The 24,374-nt window shown below is 43.5% G+C and overlaps 1 protein-coding gene across 1 annotated transcript in view; it reads right to left on the bottom strand.

Moving 5' to 3' along the window:
* LOC140907150 (ovostatin) overlaps positions 1 to 21,395 on the bottom strand; it is a 47,630-nt gene extending 26,235 nt beyond the window's left edge. Inside the window, exons 1-13 of the mRNA XM_073332481.2 lie at positions 21,316 to 21,395; positions 18,812 to 18,995; positions 17,373 to 17,529; positions 14,990 to 15,042; positions 14,468 to 14,488; positions 10,539 to 10,707; positions 9,135 to 9,219; positions 6,089 to 6,203; positions 4,215 to 4,329; positions 3,830 to 3,939; positions 2,847 to 3,005; positions 1,276 to 1,500; positions 596 to 653 (exon numbers count right to left, since the gene is read on the bottom strand). Of these exons, the coding sequence (XP_073188582.1) occupies positions 596 to 653; positions 1,276 to 1,500; positions 2,847 to 3,005; positions 3,830 to 3,939; positions 4,215 to 4,329; positions 6,089 to 6,203; positions 9,135 to 9,219; positions 10,539 to 10,707; positions 14,468 to 14,488; positions 14,990 to 15,042; positions 17,373 to 17,529; positions 18,812 to 18,995; positions 21,316 to 21,395 (1,531 nt within the window). The remainder of the gene's footprint in view (positions 1 to 595; positions 654 to 1,275; positions 1,501 to 2,846; positions 3,006 to 3,829; positions 3,940 to 4,214; positions 4,330 to 6,088; positions 6,204 to 9,134; positions 9,220 to 10,538; positions 10,708 to 14,467; positions 14,489 to 14,989; positions 15,043 to 17,372; positions 17,530 to 18,811; positions 18,996 to 21,315) is intronic.
* Positions 21,396 to 24,374: the final 2,979 nt, after the last annotated feature.

The following is a 24,374-nucleotide window of genomic DNA, read 5'->3' as shown; positions in this document are numbered from 1 at the left end:
ATAGTAGCAGGCTCTCATGATCATTAGAGGAAGACAGTCTTATTTGCACAAGCCTAGTGTATTACACCAGAACCTGCAGGATGATGGCATGAGAAACACACAACATGGGTGTTTCTGTTACACCAAGAGTAAATCATGCACGAACTTACTGTTGACAACCAACTACTAAAGACAGGTTAGTCATCCAATCAGGGATCAGAAACAATATCATGTGATTTAGGTGATCATTCACATACTTCAAATTATGAATAATGAGGAGTCATAGTGAACAGTTTGCAAACACCCCTTGAGGAGAAATTAAAGAGAAAGAAAGGGACAAATTCACACCAAGTATCACTCCTAGCTAATCATTCAATTTAGAAACAACAAGGCTAATCTGGCTGTGATGCCAGGGGATGGACCACATGATGCACTAAAGTCCCCTTCCAGTGCTAATAATGCTGTGATTGTGGCTTATGTCGGAGATAGGTCTAGTAACTAACACCACATGGAAACAGATTCCAGCCAGCTGCTGTACTCAATTTTTAGCCCATTTCACTCAAGATACTTATGCTTTGGAGTTCACATCTTTGTTTTCTAACATCTCTGCACTTACCACCTTCGATGCTGACTTGCTGTTGGCCATTCAGAACAATTTTGCCTTTTGACATCACCTGTGCACAAAAAGACACCATGAGACAGGATCAGAGAAAGTTAAAATTGTTTCAGTGGGCTAGTAAATATCTATTATTTAGTGATGATCAGGATTGTAATGTTTGGTGCTCACGAAAATGAGGGATGGATCGCCTCATGATTGTTGGATGTAGCTGCAGGCAGATCCTGTGCTAGTTCCTGCATTCCTCACACACAGCTGTATCAATGCCCCTCAGCCCTGCCCTGCAGCTCCTTTCCTCCTTCCGCTAGTCCACTCCTGGGCTCCCCTCACAGCTCTGCCAATGCCCCTCAGTCCTGCCCTGCCCTGAGACTCTTGTCCTGGCCTCTCCTGCGTGGCAGTTGTGCAGCACAAGGGACTGAGGAATAGTCCCCCTAGTGGTAATTTATGCTCTCCACTGACTGGTGCTCACAGTGCCCTATGTGACTTCAGAGATCAATGTTTAATTTGTTCCAAGTTTAAATGGGCAGAGCCCTGGTGGAACCCATTGACAAGATAATGGCTTGGTTCTGATTTTTTACCACTGACTTGTCTAGGTTACGTATTTCTGACTTGATCAATACTCAACCGAGGTTAAAAGCAAAGAGACTTTCAGGGAAGCAGCGCAGCCACCCAACATTTACCACATAGTTGAAGTTCACACTGGTGGCATCCCTGTATCCCTCTTTGTTCAAAATGTAGTGCACCATGATCCTCTTCTGCTGGCCACAGTTCAGCGTCTCCGGGACCTGCTCGAGCTTCACAAAGCTATTGGTGCGGGAGTAGAAGCGCTGGATGTAGTAGGTCGTCTGAGATTCGTAAGAGTCCATCCAGCCAAGGTCTCTACAGTCATCTATTGCATATGTGGCCTGACAAGAGACATAGAGAAAAAAGCAAACAGAGGATTTCATGAAGAGGAAATTCAAGAGTCAACGGGTAGCTGGGGCAGAAATGTTTCTTCACAGCTGTCTCTAAGATAATCGGGGTAAAGCAGTGGAAAATGGTCTTTAGAGGCTATTTAGTCTAATAGATCTACCAATATTTTGTGTGTGAGCTTGTGTGAACATTCCTGCACAGCAAGTCCAGTCCAGCTAGGCTGCATGCTGTGCTAGCCCTCTGGAGTCCTTAACACATCCCGTCCCCTCTGGTGTGCCTAGACAGACAGGTCACTGGACATCCTTGTGGGGCTGGCTAGGGCTGCATAAGCTGTTAAGGGACTCTGCAGGGCTGGCTCTGCACCAGTCCCAGACAGACTGGATTTGCTGCAACCTCTCTTCTCCCCGTGCCAGGGAAAAGTGAACATGTGTCAAGGGATGTGTGTATCTCTGGAGCAGCCCAGTAGGGAGCGAGAGAAGCAACACCAAAACAAATAGTTGGTTTTGGAGGTCAGTGCATCCAGGTGGGATGTGGAAAGACAAAGAGGCAGGGAGGGGGTTCTACACTGAGGAGAAGGTAGGAAGGAACTGGGGGTTGCTTGAACCTCACCACTTCATAGTCACTCTCCAAGCACTGATGCTGTCCGCTAGTTGTCCCCCTAGCCAGGCCATTCTTGGGGTTTCTACAGGCCTTTTTGACCAAGTGACAAAATCCAGCAAGATCCTCTGCCCCCTGTATGCCTACTTAGCATTTTATAGTTTCTTTGGTGCAACCTAACCCAGAATCAAATTGGGGACAACACCAAAATCACAGGAGGCAGGAACCACACAGGAGGGGCCAGTACCAAACTGCAGAGCAAGCTGGAAAGATTGGAGCTGGGAGCGTGGGCTGCAGGCATTGAGAGGAGATTTCATCCCAATGAAGGCAGAGCTCTGTGTCCAGGGAGAGGAGACAATTAGAATACGGATACACAGTGGGGGGATAGAGCCAAACAGCTGAAACCATCATATTAAAGTGAGTTGGTTATCTTCTCTGATTAATATTGTCCTCATTTCATCCTTTTAGATAACCACATCTGAGGTTGCTGCTGGAACAGGACTGGGAGACCAAATGAAAACAAGCCCATTGAGTTCCTCTAAAAACAATGTTTCCTCTTCCTTCTTCTCTACTACCCTTCCCATGGACGCAGGTGTCACTGGAGGGACCAGCTACTTTCCCACACATTGCAACTCAGAACAGTATTTTCCATCAGAATACCAGCTTGCTTCTCCCTCCTCCCCCAGTTGAATGACCCTCTGGGGGAATAGAGCCTTTCCCCTTAGTTCTCTCAGTTACTTACTCTCAACTTAAAACTGGGCTCAAAGAATTCGGAGGTGTCGATGGAAAACCGAGCAGTGCCATTCTCATTTGTGATATAGTCAGCCACATGCTTCTCATTGAGATGTAGCTTGATGGTCTCATTTGCAACAGGGATGCCCTCCTCATTTTCCATCTGAAGCTGAATAAATAAAGGTGTGCAAGGTGTTCAGCAAACATACAGGACAGATAAAGCCCCACTTACTCCCCTTAATATGTTAGGTTGGCTTCAAAGCCTTCGGTATTGAAGACAACTTGTGTGGAGGCTACAGTGAATAGCAGAAGGTGTTGTCATCAAATATTCAAGTGTACTTAAAACACATGCACTGGTCAGAGTATTTTGTGTGGGTTCTGTGAAGGGCAGGGAGAGGAAATTCCCTGTGGAGCTTCACAGGAGGGACAAAGGAAGACAGGAGGAATATTCCTGCTGTGGAGAGAAGGAAGTGTTTATATACAGGATTAGGTACAAACCAGGGTAACCTGGTTTATATCTAATCCTGTATATAAACACTTCTTCAGACCTGACCTCAGACTCTTGCTTGCTGGGCCTGCCGGGATGGAATGGCTGCAAAGGTGGTGTTCTTTGCAGGATGCTAGCTTGTGAAACTTGCAGTGCTTAGGGGACTCGGAACTGATCTTGTGCCTTAACAAAGACCCCTCCCCCCCAGTATAAATTCTTTCTTCCTTGTCCCCACAGGGCTCATGTCATTTTGACTGTACAGCCCCTTGCCCCCCCCCCCACACACACACACATGATAACGCAAGGTTCCATGACCCAGACAGGTTTCCTCATCTTCTCTGAAAGCCCCTAATGCAATGGGAGAACTGTGCATTAGGGGCTATTGCCGTGTGGTGTTACCGAGGGAACCTGCAACTGGGAGTAGGGGGATGGCCATATACAGCATCATGGAGATCATTTTTGCGACTGCAGAGTTTGCCCAGGACATTCTCTCTCTGCTGTCCTACCTCTCCATAGTAAGGAATTCCTCTTTTGTAGTACGTGTCCATGTTCTTAAACCACATTCTCTCCCTTGCCTGGTAGATGGAAATGTATTCAGCACCTATAATCTGTACACCTGAAGAAGGGTGCAGAAGAAGAGATAAGAATCAGAGCTGGGGGGAAGATATGGTTTTAAAGAAAGTTGCACTGAATGATCAAATGCAGGCTCCAGCACCCTGGAGGGGATAATTATGCTTATAAAATGGTACTTGATGGTGAACTGAGTCTTATGCTTGGCCATCAGAGATTCCCATCAAAGAGTACCAGCTCTCAAAGTGGCCTCTCAAACTCAGCCTGCAACCCCCGCCCATACCCCAGCCATATTCTAGTCTCCTTTCCCACCAGTGTTACCTGTTCCATCCTCTGTGAGGATTGCCTCCACTTCAAGGAACCAGAACATCCTGGGATGATAAAGCTTGAATGTTTTGGTGTTGATGACATTTGTGATGCAGCCATCCTTCCCCAGCTGAAAAGTGAAGGGACCACTCTGTGAGCATACAGGGAAAGAGCCCAAGTCTCTGAATGGTGAAACTACTGCTCTTTGACCTCGTCTGTAAAGCTCTTCAGACCTTAGCACCCCTGCTCTCATCTCCCTCACCTACCTCTTTGCTCTTGTCTTATTTCTCCTCTCTTGCTCGACACCTAACCAATCCTTCACCACTATTTTGCCTTCTTCTGCCTGAAACCCTCTCCCTCCTTGACCTGCTCCTCTATGTCTTCCGGTCCCCTCTCAAAATATACTTCTTGTGTGATATTTTAGGACTTACCTATACATGATTAACACCATGCATAGATACTCTTATCCTGGAATATGGCCTTATTTTAAATTAGTTTAATCTAAAATTAATTAAGCTAATTTGGAGTAGGGCACTCTTAGGACTTGTCTACACTTGAAATGCTACAGCAGCACAGCTGCACTGCTGTTTCACTTTGGCGTGGACACTATCCATGGTAATGGGAGGGGTTCTCGCATTACCGCAGTTAATCTACCTGTCGGAGAGGTCGATGAAAGAATTCTTCTGTCCACACTGGGGGATTTAACTATGCACCTCAGGAGTGTGGATTTTTCACATTCTGAGCAGTATAGCTGGGTCAACCTAACTTTTAAGTGTAGATCAGGCTTTGGTCCAGAATAAAGGTGTCCACACAGAGTTAATCAGGAATAGCTATTCTGGAATATTTTCCCATGTAGCCAAGCCCTTAGTTCGCTCAGCAAAATCCTGCAAGGTGCTGGGTACTCTAGCCCTGATTCAGCAAAGTACTTATGCACATGCTTAACTTTAAAGCATGTGAGTAAACCCAACTGATTTTAATGTAGCTACAACAATTCACACCAGTTAAGGATCTGGCCTAAAATGTTTTAATAGTCTGATTGCAAATCCCTTCCACTCTCAGTTTCGTTCTCTCGACTCATGTACTGACAGAATTATATTAGTTCTCTCTTTCTTGATGGAATCTCCCAGGGCAGATAAAATCGGAATATCTAAAGGTTTTTAAAGAAAGAGAGAAGATGCAGAAAAAAATGTTTTAGGGGAAAAGAACAAGAAGAAATCACACCTTCTTGGCCTTCCTTACACATCATAAAGTTCATAAAACAAAAAAACAAAAAGGCACAAGGCCAATGTTTTATACCCTTTGCAGGTTGCCTTCAATACATAAACAAGAGCAATAAAGATCGGTTTATCAAAGAGAAGAGGTGACTACTTTTCTCCTACCGTCTTCCCTGAAGTGGGATTATTTCTCTTTGAATCTACAGGCTAACATTTTTGGTGTTAAATCTGGTAAAACACAATTCAGCTGCTAGCACACCTATTCCTGGGATAGAGTGTTGTAGATTCATACACTCTTTGCTGAAGAAACAAACCCAGTGTCCTGGCCAAAGTGCCCTACTCAGTGAAATATGCTATAGTGTTTGAGGCTGCAAATGTAGAATAGTCATTGAATTTGCCTGCACAGTCACTGCACTCCCAGTCTAACCCACCTCTCTGTGGCTCCCATACATAATGGGCCAAATTCATCCACCGTGTATTAAAAAAACCTTTCCATCCAACCCTCCAACCATGGCAATGAGATATTGGGGAAAACATGCCTTCCTCTGACAGCGCCTCTAGTCCCATCCCAAGAAATAGGAAAGGGAGCCAATAAAGCCTCCAGGCACCACGTAATGTCCTGGATGATGACATTTGTAAGAAAAGAAGGGCAAGCAGTGCAGGCCCCTATCATACTTGTCCAGTAACAGCTTCGCAGAATCCTTTGGGGGTCTCGTTGCACTTGTCGTTATAGTGTTTCCTGCACACACTGAGCTGGACTCTTCCCTGCACAGGCTGGCCGTAGGTGTAGCTAGAGGAGGAGGAAACACACAAATGAATCAGCTCACAAGATCACAGTTGCCAGGGCTGTCAGGAAACCAGTATAGGCTGTAACAGATTATGGACTAAAAGCTGAAATCCAGATAAGGCTAGTTCTGCTGGACCCAGGCTTCAGACATCTTTCCCTCCTCATTCCCTGCTTCTCATGGAAATTATTGCCTTACACAGGACTAGGGTTGCCAATTTTCTAATTGCACAAAACCGAATACCCCTGCCTCTCGCTGCCCTGCCCCTTCTCTGAGGCCCCGCCCACACTCACTCCATCCATCCTCCCTCCGTCACTTGCTCTCCCCTACCCTCACTCACTTCCACTGGGCTGGGGCAGGGGGTTGGGGTGTGGGATGGGGTGAGGGCTCCAGGGTGGGGCTATAAATGAGGGGTTCAGGGTGAAGTAGGGGGTGGCCAGGTGGCTCTGTGTGCTGCCTGTGCCTGCAGGCACTACCCCCCGCAGCTCCCATTGGCCAGGGTTCCCAGACAATGGGAGCTGTAGGGGCGGCACTCAGGGCGGTGCAGCGAGCAGAGCTTCCCTGATCACCCCTGCACATGCTGGCTGCTTCTGGGAGCTGCGCAGAGCCAGGGCAGGCAGGAAGCCTGCCTTAGCCCCACTGCACTGCTGACCAGACTTTGACAGACCAGTCAGTGGTGCTGACTGGAGCCACCAGGGTCCCTTTTCGACCAGGCATTCTGGTCGAAAACCGGATGCCTGGCAACCCTACACAGGACAAGATATGTCCCATGAAGGTGCCTATTAAGCCCTATTACACAGGGTTGCATGACACTTTTCCCTTGGCCCTGCAAGTGATGAAATGGGAATTTTCTGTAATACCTTATTATTAATCCCATGTGTGCCATAGTTTCCCCCTGTACATGGCCTTGCTACCCAGTGAGGGCTAAACGGTTAAATCTATTCTTGTAGCAGTGCATGAAACATGAGGTGCATGTCACTTAGCCATCTGGTATGAACCGTATGGGTCATTAAAGGACGGGCAGAGACTGACCCATATCAATGGGAAATCGGAGAAGACAATGGAAACCTCCAGAACACTTCAATCTCCCTGGACACTCATTAACAGACTTAAAAGTGGTAATTCTTCAACAAAAAAACTTCAAAAACAGACTTCAAAGAGAAACTGCAGAACTGGAATTAATTTGCAAACTGGACGCCATCAAATTAGGCCTGAATAAAGACTGGGAGTGGAAGGAGTCATTACAAAAAGTAATTTTCCCTCTGCTGATACTCACACCTTCTTGTCAACTACTGGAAATGGGCCACCTTGATTGCATTGGCCTCGTTCGCACTACAAAAGTAATTTTCCCTCTCTTGATATTCACCCCGTCTTGTCAACTGTTGAGAATAGGCCACTTCCACCTTAACTGAATTGGCCTCGTTAGCACTGACCCCCCACTTGGTAAGGCAACTCCCATCTTTTCATGTGCTGTAATATTTATACTGCTTACTGTATTTTTCACTCCATGCATCTGATGAAGTGGGTTTAGCCCATGAAAGCGTATGCCCCCCAAAATTTGTAAGTCTCTAAGGTGCCACAAGGACTCCTCATTGTTTTTGCTGATACAGACTAACATGGCTACCCCTCCAGAACATCAACACCTAGCAATCAAAGAACAAGAGGAAAGAGGTTCCCCCTCCACTCCCCCACCCCCGCCCAACATCTCGCAGCAGGGAAACTGAGCAGAGGCCAGCTTGCCAGCTCCAGAACAAAGGACTGAGAGGTGACAGGCGGGGGATAAAGACTTGATTTTGGGGAGAGGCTGGGCTGCTGTCACCTGGGAAAGGCACAGAAAGCCAAAGCCAGAAATGGATTCCACAGCAGCTTGGCTAGCTAATTGACTGGCTTGGCCAGACGGACTATGTCTTAGGCTATGTCTGCATTAGCACTTTTGTTGGTAAAACCTATGTCACGCAGGGGTGTGAAAAACACACCTATAAGTTATATAAGTTTTACCAACATAAGCACCGGGGTGGACAGCACTACACCAGCAGGAGACACTCTCCTGCCAACATAGCTATCACCGCTCGTTGGGAGTGGTTTAATTATACCGGCGGGAGAGCTCTCTCCTCTCAGCATGGAGAGGCTACACGGGAGATCGTACAGCAGCGCAGCTGCATTGGTCCAGCTGTGTTGCTGTAAGGTCTTTAGTGTAGATATAGCCTGAGCTTTCATTTCTTTGTACCAACATAAAGAATTCTGATACTCTGTCCCAGTTGCCTAATAAAACCTACTCTGTGTTGAAAAGGCTGTCTGGTGTCACTGCAGATACTTGCTGAGGTGCACTGGTCTTCGGAGCGTATAGATCTCTGACTAGGAGTCTGTCTCAATTGGACCTTTGGGCAGAGCTCATGGTGTGAAGCAGGAGTGCTGGAGCCCAGAGGCTCAGTCTCGGAGGTGGTGAGGCGGCAGGGCCTCTCCTGAAGGAAGAGTGCACGCTGAAGGGGTTCCTCCAAGAGACTGTTTAAAAATGGGGTGTAGCACAGATCCTGTGGATCTGTGACAGTGAAGTACACAGGGACCTTAATGCTAGACATCCTAATTTATTAACCTATGTACCTCTCCTACCCTCTTTCTTTCCTTTCTCTCCCCTTCCTATGTCTCTATAGTGATAAAAAAACAATACCTAGTATGTCTATATTGTTTTGTGTCTTCAAACTACTGGGCAAACATTATCCTCACAGCCCCAGCTGCATAATGCAGGTGAATATTATGATCATGTTACAGAGATTGAAAGTCAGATGCAGGGGTTAAGTAGCTTGCTGTAGGTCACAAAGTGAATCATTAGCAGGGTCAGGATTAGAATTCAAGAGTTCCTGTCTCCCAGTCTTGTGCTCCATCCACAAGACATTGCTGCTTGTATGAATTTACACTCTTTCCCGCTTGATACTCACACAGCACAAACATTCACTTTGAGTTCTTGATCCAAGAAAGAGATCCTCTTTGGTGCATTGATCGTCACTTCAAACTTTGGCAACACTGCAAATGCGAGGTAAATATCATTGCTAAGTGACATCTTAGTTGTGAGGGGGGAAGAAGAAACAGAGAAACCTAACTGCATCAGCATTTGAGGGGTATGAACACCAAAGAGAGAGATTAATTGTTTAGAGGAATACAGACAGGTATAACTAAGAGTAAGGGAATGATGTTTTTAGAAAAGGAAAATTTAGGTTTAATAGTATGAAAATTCTTCTTTACAAGGAGCTGTATTATTATAATACTCATACAGCACATTCATCTATAGATCTCCAAGCACTTAACAAAGGAGGTCAGTGTCACAATCCTCATTTTACAGGTATGGAAACTGAGGCACAGAAAGATTAAAGTGACTTGCCCAAGGTCACCCAGCAGGACAGTGGCAGACCTGAGAATAGAACCAACATTTCCTGGTTTCCAGGGCAGTGCTGATCCACTAGCCTGCACTACTCCATTAGGAAGGTTAGGAGTATAGTGTCCCAAGGGAAGTGGACATCTCAGTTGGTTGGAAACAGGGTTTTCTGAAGGAGGGGGTGGGAAAGGAGCTTTCCCTGCTAACACAGGAAGCTTGAGATTGTCAAAGTCCTACCCAACGAGCTCACAGGAGACAGGTGAAAGTCCCAGTGACAAGATGAGGGATGGCAAATTCATAAGAAGAAAACAAATCAAGGGAGTTGTTCCATATGTAAAATGACAGATACTAGACAGATCATCAGGCATTGGTAGCTTTTATTTTTCTATCTGCCCATAGTATCCTTCCACACTGTTTACTCTGCAGTCCACCACAGCTGCCAGATATCATTCTATTAAATAATAATAATATAATATATTCTATTGAATAATAGCTTTAGACTTCTAGAGCACAGTATATGCCTTACACGCAATATCAATCTCACCCGGTCATATGAGGTTTAACTTAATACTATTTCCCATTGTACAGATGGAGAAACTGGGGCACAAAGAGGTGACATGACTTGACCAAAGTTACACAGCAACTTAGTGACAAAGCCAGAAAAAGAACCCAGACTTCTGATTCCCGGCCTTCTGCTCTGATCAGTAGGCCACATTCCTTAGTATCTATCATGATACCCACTATTTATCCATCTCCCCATTGGCCTCAGTCTCTCCTCCCTGCTTCCATGCCTTGGCCTACCTGTCTTAACCAGTGAGTTCAATAAGAAAAATCATGTTATACAGTGTATAAGGTCTGCACGTCCTCATGCCTGTGTTAGACAAACAGCCCGTCACAGACTCAGGCTGTGGGACTTGGCCATATAAGACATAATTAACTAATGCAGATTAGATCTACTGCAGGTGCTTACCATATTCCTCCACAGTGAACCAATGATACGTTTTGTCACCTGACGTCTTCTCGACGATGATGTCATAACTCCCCAGGATTGGCTCTTGGATTAACGGGAATGAGAGCTGGACAATGGCATTATTGGATGTTACATCCAGCCACTGAAAGATCCGATTGCCCTGGGGATCCTAGTAGGTGTGGGGAGATAAATACAGATGCTTTTATCATCTTCTTCAAGGCCCTCCCACTTTTTTTCTTCCTTCCTTTACTTTTCATAGATTCACAGATTCCAAGGCTGGAAGGGACCATTGTAATCATCTAGTCTGAGCTCCTGTATAACGCAGGCCATAGAACTTACCCAAAATTCTCCCCAGAGCAGATCTTTTACAAAAACATCAAATCCTGATTTTAAAATTGCCAGTGACGGAGATTCTGCCATGGTCCTTGGTAAGTTGACCAAACAATTAATTACTCACGTGGTTAAAAATTTACACGTTATTTACAGTCTGAATTTATCTAGCTTCAGCTTCCAGCCATTGGATCATGTTATACCTTTTGTCTGCTAGATTGAAGAGCCCATTATTAAATATTTGTTCCCTGTGTTGATATTTATAGACTGTAATCAACTCACCTCTGAACCTTCTCTTTGTTAAGATAAATAGGTTGAGCTCCTTGAATCTAACACTAAAAGACAGGATTTCTAATCCTCTAATCATTCTAGATGCTCTTCTTTGAACTTTCTCCAGTTGCTAACCTCCTTCCCCGAATTGTGGGCACCAGAACTGAACAGAGTATTCCAGTGGTGGTCATACCAGTGCCAAATACAGAGATAAAATAATCTCTCTACTCCTACTGGAGATTCCTCTGTTTATGCATCCTTGGATTGCATTAGCTCTACTGCCACAGCATCACACTGGAAACTCATGTTCAGCTGATTATCCACCACGATCTCCAAATCTTTATCAGAGTCATTGCTTCCCAGGACAGAGTCCCCTGTCCTGCAAGTATGACATACATTCTTTGATCCTAGACATATATATTTAACTTTAGCTGTATTAAAACACATATTGTTTGCTTGTGCCCAGTTTATCAAGTGATCATGATTGCTCCAATTCAGTGACCTGTAATCTTCATTATTTACCACTCCCCCAATTTTTGCGTCATTTGCAAACTTTATCAGTGATGATATTATGCTGTCTTTCATGTCATTGGAATCATACCTGCTAGATGTCGATTCCCTATTTACAATTACATTTTGAGACCTATCAGTTAGCCAGTTTTTAATACATTTAGTGCGTGCCATGTTAGTTTTGTTTTGCTCTAGTTTTATAATAAAAATAGTATGTGGTACCAAGTCAAACAACTTAAAGAATTCTAAGTATATTACATCAACAGTATTACCTTTATAAACCAAACTTTTAATCTCATCAAAAAATATCAAGTTAGTTTGACAGAATCTATAATCCATAAACCCATGTTGATTTGCATTAATTTTACTAACCTCCTTGAATTGTTTCTTAATTGAATCCCTTAACAGCAAGGATTCAATTAATCCCTAACATAATCTTGTTTGGGATTGATGTCAACCTGACAGGCCTATAATAATCCAGGTTGTCCTTTTTACCCTTTGTAAAAATTGGAACATTAGCTTTCTTCCAGTCTTCTGGAACTTCACCAGTGCTCCAAGACATTAACAGTCCAGCAAGATCCTCAGCCAGTTCTTTTAAAACTCTTCAATACAAGTTATCTGGACCTGCTGATTTAAAAATGTCTAACTTTATAGCTTCTGTTTAACATCCTCAAGAAATATTAGTCGAATGGAAAAAGTGGTGTCATACAATGAGACTTGTAACATCTCTTTTTTCCCCAAATATGGAACAGAAATATTTATTGAACATTTCCATCTTTTCTGCATTATTATTGATAATTATATCATTTCCATCTAGTAATGGACCAATACGATTGTGAGGATTCTTTTTGTGCCCAATATATTTTAAAAATTCCTTCTTATTGCCCTTTACTCTTTTGGCCATTTCTCTATTCTAAATCAGGTCAGCTTTTTAACCAGCATGATCTTCTTCTTCAATTGTGGATTTTGGGGCATCTAGTAAGGTGTTAAATTATTCCCACTTATCATTCACATTTTTCTATTAAATACTTTCTCCCAAATTATGATTTGGTTCATAATTGTTTTCAGTTTTGTGAAATTGGCCCTATTAAAGCACTAAGTATACCTATTTCTGGTCTAGACTTTATTCTGCTTGCACATTATAAATTGGATCAAGTCATAATTACTTGTATCTAAGCTACTTTTTTTTTTTTTTTTGTTCTATGATCCGTTCCTCATTATCTGTTAGCATGGGGGATTTTTTTTATTACACTTGGTCCTATCTGGGGTGTGGGGGATGGTTTAACATATAGGATGTGACTAAGGACTCAGTCTTATAGATGCTGAGTGCTCTGAACCCCTGTTGCTTCCTAGGATGAGACTGTGTGTGGACTAAACTACCCGCAGATTAGGCTACACTGGATATCAGATACACAAGCTGCCAATCTACATGAAACAACACAGGACTGGGACTCAGAAGATCTGGATTTTATTCCCAGCCCTGCCACTGGCATGCTGGGTGGCCTTGTGCAATCACTTCACTGCTCAGTGCCTGTTTCCATATCTGTACAATGGGGATATTAACACAGACCTCCTCTGTAAAGTACTTTGAAATACACAGTTGAAAAGCACTGTATAAGAGCTTTGTATTATCTGCATTTGCCCTTTCTAGGACATGATCTTACAGGGAAAGACAACTCCTATACATACATGGTAAGCTTGGGAGTGATGTCATCACATCAGCCAGTCTGCTGTAGTCTGACTGAGGTAAATTTAAACTGGATTCTTTATTCAAGCCCCCTCACAACTACCATGTGTGTTACGCTCCTTAGTTCTGTGGACTCCTTCCCTGTGGCTCCCTCTAGTGTTTGAAAGTCACTTGGCATTTACTCAACCCTGCTCTAGTCCACTGCCATTACAGTCAATATAACATCGCTCTGGGAAATCCCTTTCTGAGGAGCGGTACTCCTGGCTGTGAAAGCACAGAAAACGACACCCATCCTAACGGTCAGTGAGGAGAGGTGGGGACATAGGTGTTGGATTTAAATGCTGTAGTTTACAATAAGTATCTATGTTTTAAAAATAAATAATACATGGGTTTTTGCTATTGTAGTTTACACTCTTCACCAAAAATCTTTAAGAATGATCTAGCCCTCTGTTGTTATTTCCTATATAACATAACAGAGTGTGTGGAACAATATATTCATTATTATTATTATTATAATATTTTGTACTCCTAGAGCACCATCCGTCTGGGGATCTCAAAATGCCTTACAACACTAATGAAATTTAGTCTCAAAATAACCCCAGGAGACAATTATTATTGTCCCTACTTTACAGATGGGAATACTGAGCCACCGGTGTTCAGTCCAAGGTTACACATAGAGTCTGTGGCAGAGGTGGGAAACGAATCTAGACTTCCTGACTCACAGTCATCTCCTATAACCAGGGCTCCTCCCTATAATAGTGAGGAAGCTGATACACAATCATATAAATGAAAAACCCTGCTCCTTTCTTTGTTTCTAATCAGATTGTCTTGTATAAAAGAAAACCATAGAGGGACCTAGCTTATTCAGGAAGCATTGTGTACATGGTAAGTACTCATGCACCTATGGAGGGGGATTGGTTTTTCTTCCCTTCCTGGGACCCTTTATTGACAATTTCTTGCAATGCTCAGTGCCTGACACTCATTCTCAACACATTCTGCATGGGTTCCATCTGCACTGGGGAGTATTTGCTTTCAGGGTGACAATTTCTCAAGCAAACACTCCAATTCTGGAAGCTGAGAGAACTCTGTCCTTCGAAATAAGTCATGGTTTATGGTACAATGCACCTCTTACCTGAAGGATGATCAGGGGATACTGAAAAAGATAAAGGGCAAAAAAAAAAACCGGTTAGAATTCAAGGAAATTAGTTACTGATTTAGAAATAAACTGGATGATAAGGCAAGACTCTGGCTGCTCGTTTTCTGGGTGCACAAGTTTGGAGAAAAGGCACAAGGTTTTCGTTCAGGCCTATCTCAACTTGTGACCAGAAGTTCAGTGTGTTAAGGTTACAACCCTAATGTCACCTGTCTGTGAAGATGACAGTCTAAAATATTTACAGATTTCCACAGTCTCTTGATATGGGGAGTGGTGAGGTGACTCTCCCCTTCAGATCTGCGTTCTCTAGGGATGTCCCAGGCCCTTTCCCCCATACAAAGGTGGGTCAGTGACTAGTGATGTGAATTCAAGGAGTATATTCACTAGAGAGACATCAGGAGATCTATTCAACCTGTTTTCCCGATATAAAGGTCAGATAGTGGCTGATTAAGTGAATCTATAACAGGTCCTTGAAAAATATTGACTCCCAGTCACACTCACCATCTCCTGGACAGGTTTGAAACTGTTATCCAAAGAGACAACTCGGAACATCACTGAAAAGAAAGGAGGTGATGGGGAAAGAAAAAAAATGAACAACGTTAGCAGCAGAATACCATTTTCTAATATATGTTCTGAAACTAAGTTTCTTCAGACAAATCATTGAAGGAAAGTTTGAAGTGTTAAAGAGAAGCCTTTTGAGTTATTGGAGAAGCAAAAAGTATTTGAATGTTATTTTTTAACTGGTGAAAAAAAATCAACTAAAGTATTTCCTCCATGTATCAGCTTGGGTCAAATATATCTAAAAAGTAAACACACATGGTCATATCATCTCTCAGCTTCTACTCCATTATACCAGGGGTAATTTTAGCCCACATATTATTTATTGAACTTCCTGAACTTAAATCTTGGGGCAGTGGAAAGATAAATCTAAAGATAAAATTATTCGAAGTTTGGAAGAAGAGAGAATAATTGACTTTCCCACCCTAAATCAAATGTGGACTATTCAAACTGTTTATCATGCATCATTTTATTTGCTACATGTTTTATTGTCATGTACAACAACAATTAAAACCCTTTCATTTAAATAAAATCACAAATTAACTGTACTTAGTGTGATGGGGTGTACTCCGCACACTGACTCTGAGAGGGCTGAATTAGGCCAGGCAGGCCCAATCAGCCAATCAAGCAGCAAACAAGGGAGATTCAGGCTATGTGGAGGGAGCTAATTAGGAGGAAGTTCATCTGTGAGAAAACAGACAAGGCTTCTATAAAGCCTGGAAGTTGATGGCAGAAAGGGGCTGCAGGGAAGTAAGCTTCAGTCACACCCTGTGAGAAGGGAGGTATGTCTGGAGGCTACAGAGGCAGGTAACCTACAGTTAGATCCTGAGAGGAGAGAGCTTGGGAGGGTGGCAAACCCAGAGGGGGTGGAAGCCAGACAGGTAGGAAAGGCTCAGGGAAAGAGCCAGCAAGGTCTGGGAGGGAACAGACCTGAGCTGCTGATTAGAGGGTCCCTGAGCTGGAATCCAGAGTACAGCACAGACCTGGGATCCCCTACCAGCCACTGTGGAAGTGACACTGGCTGGGCAGGGAATGGGAAGACTGCCCAAGCCTGTTGGTAAAAAGAGACTTTGATACCCTGGAAAGGGAGAGCCAAGCCACAAAGAGGCAACAGCTGCTCCTGGCGGCAGAGAGAGGCTGCAGAGAGAGAAGAGATGAAGTGCAACTGCAGGAAGGGGTATCAGCTGTGCAGAGCTAATCCCCAGAATGGCCAGGAGGAGGTGCCATCCTGTTGTGAGTAGAACACTGCTTGGCAGTTAATCATGCTTGGATATTTCAAATATGGCTGAATGAGGTTATTCCAAACTAACAAAACAAATGTTGCTTGTATTAAGAAGCACCACAGGTTTCTGCTCCAAAGGTATTTTCCAGAAAATATGAAGCATCCGAAAAGAGGGGAGCAACTTCATCACCATGAGAATAGCCCAGGTAGAAATGTAGAAGGACTGGCAGGGCCCTCTCTATCTTAGGAACTTATATGGCCCCAATCACCATAGTAGTAGAGCACCTTACAATCTTTAATGTATTCATCCTCACAACACCCCTGTGAGATAGGGCAGTGCTGTTATCCCCGTTGATGGGAAACTGAGGCACAGATAGACTGAGTGACTTGCCCAAGGTCACACAGGAGGTCTGTTGTAGGGCAGGGAGCTGAACCTGCATGTCACAAATCCAGAAGTAGCACTCTAACCAGTAGACCATCCTTCCTCTCTAGCACCAACACAGCTCGGTATCACTGTCCTAAATGAATCAGGAAAAACCTATCCATCACTGCTTGCTGTCTTCAGGTTATGCTCCAAGACTCACCTCTTCATCAGAGTATTCCCCAAAAGAAAAGAGTAGAAGAAAACCCAGTCATGTGTTCAATGATAGAAACCACAGAGTAGGAAGAAGAATTGATTTTCTCTTCTGGACACATCTCACTGTCTTTATTCTTTATTTTTTGTATTGTACGCCCTGTAGAAATGATGACTGAATCCGAATCTCAGACTCAGATAAGCATAAACAACAAAAGATCTGGATATTCCTGAAGTGATGGATTTCTGTAAATCCAGAAAGCCATAAGATCTCTGAGGAAATTCATTCAATTAGGAACATATAAATGCTATTTATGCATTAAAATTCTATGAATAAGCTACTTTCCCCGCTGTCTTTTGATGATCCCTACCTGGGGCTGCAGCCAGAGACCACCTCCGGGACTGATTATGGACATCCTGCTCCAGTTCTTCTCCTTCTTAGCAATGAGACTCCACCCTAACCTCCCTGCCCCCTGACATCCACACTCCCAGTTCAATAATTAACTCATACCGCCCCCCGCCCCATTCACCTGTCTGTCCAGGTTTGTAAATGGGTTTGTCCGTCTGGATGAAGACAATGCTGTCCACGTTCTGAATTGCCACCGACCTTTTCTCTGACAGGTGGACTGTGTGGCCTCTGGCAGAGAAAGTGATGAAAGCCAAAGGGTCAGAGGTGGCAAGAGGAGCCTGGGAGGGAACAAAAAAACGAAGACAGAAAGTGTTTTAGGGTCCGTCTATGTGATGGGTTCCCAAGTGAGGGTGATGACCCCTAAGTGAATCATGCTGAGTCTGGTGATAGATTGTCTGTCTGCCAACAAAACAAGTTCTAAGAGTATGTCTACACTGCAGTTGGAGGTGTAATTTCCAGCTCTGGCAAACATATACACACACACTAGCTTTGATTGAGCTACTATAATAAAAATAACGTAGCCACAGCAATACTAGCAGTGGGTGACCGAGAATCTCAGCTGGGATTGTACTCAGGCAGCTAGTCCAAGCTGTTGCCTGTGCCATTGTAGCCTCACCGCTGTTTTTTAGTGTGCTAACTCAATCACAACTAGTGCGTGTGTGTTTAGTGAAGCTGAAAATTACACCTCCAGCTCTATGTCCCCTTACAGTCTACGCTATGGATTGGCACTAGTTTTATCCCCAGGCTGTGGCCTCCACACGCAGTTCAAATCCACACACAGAACAGCTAGCATAAATGTTTCCTAATCTCTCCGGACTACTGTGTATTGACCCTATTGATGTGCAGGGCTGTCAGGCTATTAGCAAGTTCTAAAGTGCTTCTCCTGCTGCGTATGGGATCACCTAACTATGGGCTCTTCTGTGGCTTTTGGCCCTGCACTGTAATGAGAAAGGAGACTTCTGTGTTCCAACTGGGTTATGAGCTAGATCGAGTCAAATCCGCCTACACCCTGGGGTGAAAGTCAAATGTCTTTCCCTGACACACTCCCTGATCTCTCTCCCCCTCTCCCCACACACTCTGATAGATTTTTTTTTTCTTCTTCAGACTCGTTTTCTAATCTTTTTTTTTCCTTTCCCTGCAGTCTGTCTTTGCGTACATCTACACGGAGACTGGAGGTATAACTTCCAGCTCTAGCATGCTAAAAATAGCCGTTTAGCTGCAGCTGCATGAACAGCAGGAGGGGCTAGCCACCTGAGTATATACCTGGGAGTTTAGACAAGATTGTGCTCTGGGCTGCTATACCCTCCTGTGACTTGTGCCGCTGTGGCTACACTTCTATTTTGAGTGTGTTAGCTTGATCAGGACTAGTGTATGTCTCCTTGAGCTGCAATGTATGCCCCCAGCTCCAGTGTAGACATACCTTGTGTCTTGTTTTTCATTTCCCATCCCCATTCTCCTTGAGCCTTTCTCCTCTTGTTCTTCAAGAGTAGGATCCGTTTGGACCACAGGAGGGATGTGTCCCCCTTTGTCTCTCTTTAGTTGAATTAAAATATGAAATACCTTGAACTCTCTGCATTGGAAGAAATTTTTTTCTGTCACAGATTCCTCAAATAGCGTGGTCTTGATGTCATGATAGTTCAAGTGAACATTCAGGGACAGTGGCTCACTGAGGTTGTAGAGCTGTACACACAGGCTCTGCGGAGAGATGCTCTGCAGCACCGAAGGGACCACCAGGACATACTGACTACAGATAAACAAAGCCAAACAGCCAGGTCAGTCAGCAGAAAGGACGGGACGCACAACAAAAAATACATTTGGAGAAAAACTTAGGGCTTGTCTACACTCGCAATTTACAGCACTGCAACTTCCTCGCTCAGGGGTGTGAAAAAACACACCGTTGAGCGCAGGAAGTCTCCAGCGCTGGTAGCTACGCCCCTCGTGGAGAGGTTCTTTTTTTTTTTTTTTAAAGAGTGCTAGGAGAGCTCTCTCCCAGCGCTCTGACCTGACTACACAAGCCACATTAAAGTGCTGCCATGGCAGTGCTTTAACGTTGCCAGTGTAGACTAGCTCTAGGTGGCTACTGGGAATCCTGATCAAAAGCTTGTTGAAATCAGCGGAAAGACTCCAGTTTAATGGGCTTTGGATCAGGCCCTAAGTGAGCACAGTGTGTTGTCCCTCAAGCTATTCCACTATTAGATGATTCTCCACACCCCCTCACCTCAAACTTGAACTGGAGGGACAAGCTTGAGGGGTGGTATGTATCATACTTATCAGGCCCTCATCACCATAGTATCTGAGCATCTCATGTTGTCTAATGGATGTATATACCTCTGTGAGGGAAGGAAGTGCTGTTATCCCCATTTTTACAAATGAGGAACTGAATCACAGGGAAGGTAAATTACTTGCCCAAGGTCACACGGGAAATCTGTGGCAGAGCAAGAAAATGAACCCATGTCCCCAACTAGTGCCCTAACCACCAGACCATCCCCAGGTAGAGAATTCTGTTTCTGTGGCCTAGTCAGCCATGAGCTTATTTTCTGAGACTATCGACAAAAGTACCAGTTAATGCTAATTGTGGTGGTAGATCTGGGCACATTTCCATCAAGAAAGGAACTGAAATGTCACAACTTATTTGCCATAATACACAGGAAATGCACTTCAGTCTTGGCATGCAACGCTTGATTATTCCAGGAGGAGAGACTACCCAACTCAGCTTTTGTTTCTATCACTCTATCCTCTTCCCACCCCTCTCACTTTGTTGCTCCCTTTGTCTCCTGCCATTATGCCTTTTTTAAAAATGTTGCCTGTTATGGTTAGAACAGGCTCCCACTCCCAGGGCATCCTCACTCTCACCCTCCAAGCCCCTCCTCTGTTTGGTTAGGCTTCTGCTGCTAGCCTTCCCCCTGCTCCCCTGGTTCTTTCATTAAAATAAAAGTCAGAACTGAGAAACTGGACATGCAACCTAAAATGAATCACATCATATTTTTGTTGTAATCCTGGCCCCACCCTTCCCTCCCACTTATTTTATTGTTTTCATCTTTAACTGATCTTGCTTGGCTTAGATTGCACAATCCTCAGAGAACAGACCAGGAGTAAAATTTTCAAAAATGCTTAAGTGCTTAGGAGCCCAAGTCCCATGAACATTCATAGGGTGTTATACCCATACGTCCCTCAGGAAAATGAAACTTAGACTCCTAAATCACTGAAGTGATTTTTAAATTTTTACCCCAAGTCTTCTATTTCTGTAAAACCCTGAGCACTGTTATGGTGCTGCATAAGCAACACATGATACCATCAGACTCCAGCACAGCTCTGAGAGGCCCCTACAGTGCCCCTTGCTATTCCAGTCCTACCACTCACCCAGTCTTGCCAATACACCTTACTCCTGACCATCAGCACTGTCTGCTTATCTAGTCCTAGGCCTCCTCCTCATTTCTGCTGCTGCACCTCAATCCTCATCTGCATTAGTGCCTGTTATTAGTCCTGGATCTCTACTAAACAAATCACATTTCATACCAATTTTGTGAAAATGAGAGAGATTCACTCTACACTGAAACATCCACCAAATTCATTTCAGCCACACCTTTAACTGCAATCTGAACCCAAATTTCCAGAAACAAAAGTCTTAGTGCATCATACAACAATGCCCCCAGTACAAATTAAATGATGGAAAAATAATGCAATATTATATAGTAAAAGCAAATAATATGTGATCTCTTACGGCCCATAAGATTTTGCCGAAGTCAAATGAAAGACAAGAACACTCAGAAAAATCTTTGACCACATTGTCGTCCACGGAGATGAAAAGGGAAAGTTGAAGGTGGAACCTCTCACAGAGAGCATATCTTCTGGCTTTTTAAATGCCCACGGCTGTTTCCTCCTCCTCACTCATATTCCAATGAAAAGACACAGAAAAAATTTGCATAGAATAATTTCCCTCTGTCCTGCCTTTCTTCACACCCTTTCAGGTGTTGCTTCATAAATGTAGTTTAGGGGAGTTCCAGTGTTGCCAATTAATTCATTTTTACAGGCCAAGCCACTTCCTGATTCTCTTAATGTCTCACTTGTGCTTGCCTCTCTGATTTTCTCTGCAGTAGGGCTTGTCATCAGCTGAAGATTCCTTGATGCTCCAGCTTGTTAACATGTATCATTGCTGAAGTGCTTGTGTGCGCCATCAGGACACAAAGCTCCCACAACACTGCTGTGTCGTAGGCCTGGAATGTTGGATGATGATAACATGCACAAAGGGTGTGGTTAAATTCAACAAGGAAGGGGAAGAAAATCCCAAACATCCTTCTTCTTTTTTTTTTTTTTTTTTTTTTAAAAAGAGGTTCAAACACATAAGGATGAAAGAAAGGCAACTCTTCATTTACTTATTAAGGCCCTACAAACTGAGTTTGTAATCGTGGTGTTTCATAGAGTTTAAGGTCAGAAAGGAGCACCAGATCATCTAGTCTGATCTTCTGTACATCACAGGCCACCAGTACAACTCAGCACCCACACGCTGAACCCAACAAATGAAATGACACCAAAGTATTACAGCCATCGGGTCTAAACTATTATGTGCCACAGTCAGAGAATAGGCGGGATCAACATGCACCAGTGCCCATGGCCTGTGTTTCTGGGGATCTCTGCTTTGCATCTGGTGCACTTCCCTGTAAGAGTCCAAACAGTCCAGAGATGAAGGATCTTTCCCTGAATCCATACTTATAGCTTCTTCTCACTGAAAACAAACTGACAGGGCCACTACCCATGTGGGCTTTTCCTCTGATGGAGAGTGAGGGATGAATTTAGAGTGTTTGACCTCCAGTCGTCCCACACAATGACCATCTGCTTTGAAATTAGCACTTTGTTGTTCAAGTTCTTCATTTGCATTCCAGAAGGCTTCTTTCTCATCCAATGGGTTATTAATTTACAGGAGTAAATGTTTGGTATTACATTATAATGGGATACAGAAAAGTGAAAACAATACAAGTTATATCCCTTTAGCTTTCTTGAAGATTAAACACAAAATACACTCTCATACATTTAATCATAATTTTGATCTAGACTAATACACAAGTGAATTGCCCTGCTATGCATTTGCAAGCATTCAGTGAGGCCAGGGCATTGGCATGAGCTGGCACCTGGTTTGGCAGTGTCACACCCTCTTCCAACCACACCCTCTGGGAAAACCTCCTGGGAGAAGCCTGAGAGCACATTCAATAAAACTGGTTGGAAAAATTTCAACACAACAGTTTTCTGTTGGAAAATGCAGTTTTGATTGACTCATTCCTGCAAAATGATTCAATGTTGAGAATTTTCAGTGGGAAAAAGTGAAAACAAATTGTTGACTTTCTTATTTCGTTTGATAATATTAGTGTCTCATTTTGATGAGATAAAATGTTTTGTTTTAACGTTACCACTTCAATTAATTTTTTCAATTTTTATAGTATAATTAAATGTTAATTTTAAATGTATTATATATAATTTATATTATAATATTTTGACATCATTGAAACAAAATTATTTGACATTATCAATGTTTCCAAAGTGAAATTGTTCAGAATTTCCCTTCTTCAAAAAATTACTAAATTTGGCCTTTTCATTTTAATTCAGAACAAAAACCAACTTCAAAATATCAGAATTCCCCACAGAACATTTTCCCCATTTTCCAACCGGCTCTAATATTCAGCACATCTTGACTCTCTCAGACCAAGGGGGGAGTAAATTCTAGTGCAAAGGATCCCTCATTGAATATGCCCTGAAGCCAGCCCCCTCTAGTTTATAACTGGGGGGAACGGGGGTTCCTCGCTCAAGCTCCCCAGCTGACTGCAACTGCCAGAGTATCACATGGGGAGAGAGCGTTTCTAAGGTAGCCAAGTTACAAAGCAATGAGGGTTTTGTAGATGAAAAGAAACCAACTCATTCAGCTTCACCCAGAAATAAACTGGAAGCCAGCGTAGACTGTGGAATAGTGGGAAACAATTATGCACATTTTTTTACTTCTGTGCTCTGCTTAAGTCCCTTCATTAAACTTCTTTTTATCCAATTTGTTTAGAGCATTTTCTAAATGTTTCCATCACCACAATACCTGGACACCACATATATTAGTAAAAAAATCATTTGTCTGAAAAAGGACCAAACTTTCCTCTTCTCTCCCCTCCCCCCCCCCCCCCCCCCCATCACATTGCACCAGTTTCCTAAGTGGGATCATTCTTGGAGATTGTCTTACTATTACAGTATCTGTTGAGTGCTGATGATGTGTCCTCCAGGGGAGATGCTATTGACCATTCTTCAGCTGCCAGCACTGAAGGAAGGTCTGTGAACCTTACACTGTGGCCTAAGGTGGCAACACTCAGGGCCACTCTGCTCTCTAATCTATGTTCCGGTAAGAAAGGTTTTCCCATTGCATTGCCAGTGCACCTGCATGGGTATGGAAAACATGGGTCTGGCATGCCCGGGGTTAAATGGTGCCATCAGTTAGGTGGACGGTCTATCGATACTAGGGAGAGATACAGAGGAATGGGTAAGAAACCACAGAGAAGTACTGAAAAAGGCTACAAAACTATGGGGGTAAAAAGGAAGTACGAAAAAGTATGCTTTCTTCCAGACCCAGGATGATTTGGTGTGGGGAGAGGGGGCATAACACAGATGCAGAGGCAGTTCCATCCCTTAAAAAGAAAAGACAAGACATTCAGGATGTAGCTGTCCCCCAAAATTTTTAAAAGCTTGAGTTCTTTGGTGGCAATATTAAACTACTGACTGTGGAAGACTCTTCCCAAATGTATCAGAATTCATCAACCCAAAGTTAGGGTCATTAAGAAAATATGGAAACTGGGCTCAAAAAAGGGAGCACTAAGGATGAAACGTATTGTCCTGATATTAAAATGCAGAGGTCCAGAAAAGGCCCTGAGATTGAAGATGTTGCAAATATGTTTACTGACATAAAATGGCCCTTGTATTTAATAGTTACTCTAATGGGTGAACCTAAGGGTAGAGCTGAGGAACAAGTGTCAAATGCCCTTCGTGACTGATATCTTCAGACAGAATAGAAATGCAAACCTCCCAAAAGACTAAACATGTATAGGTTAATGAATTGCAGGAAAAGAGCGTGGTGCATGAAGCTATGTAACTGAAGGGA

Source organism: Lepidochelys kempii, chromosome 1 (genome assembly GCF_965140285.1).
Source record: "Lepidochelys kempii isolate rLepKem1 chromosome 1, rLepKem1.hap1, whole genome shotgun sequence".
NCBI lineage: Eukaryota > Metazoa > Chordata > Testudines > Cheloniidae > Lepidochelys > Lepidochelys kempii.
This window is presented reverse-complemented; position numbering and strand designations above follow the sequence as displayed.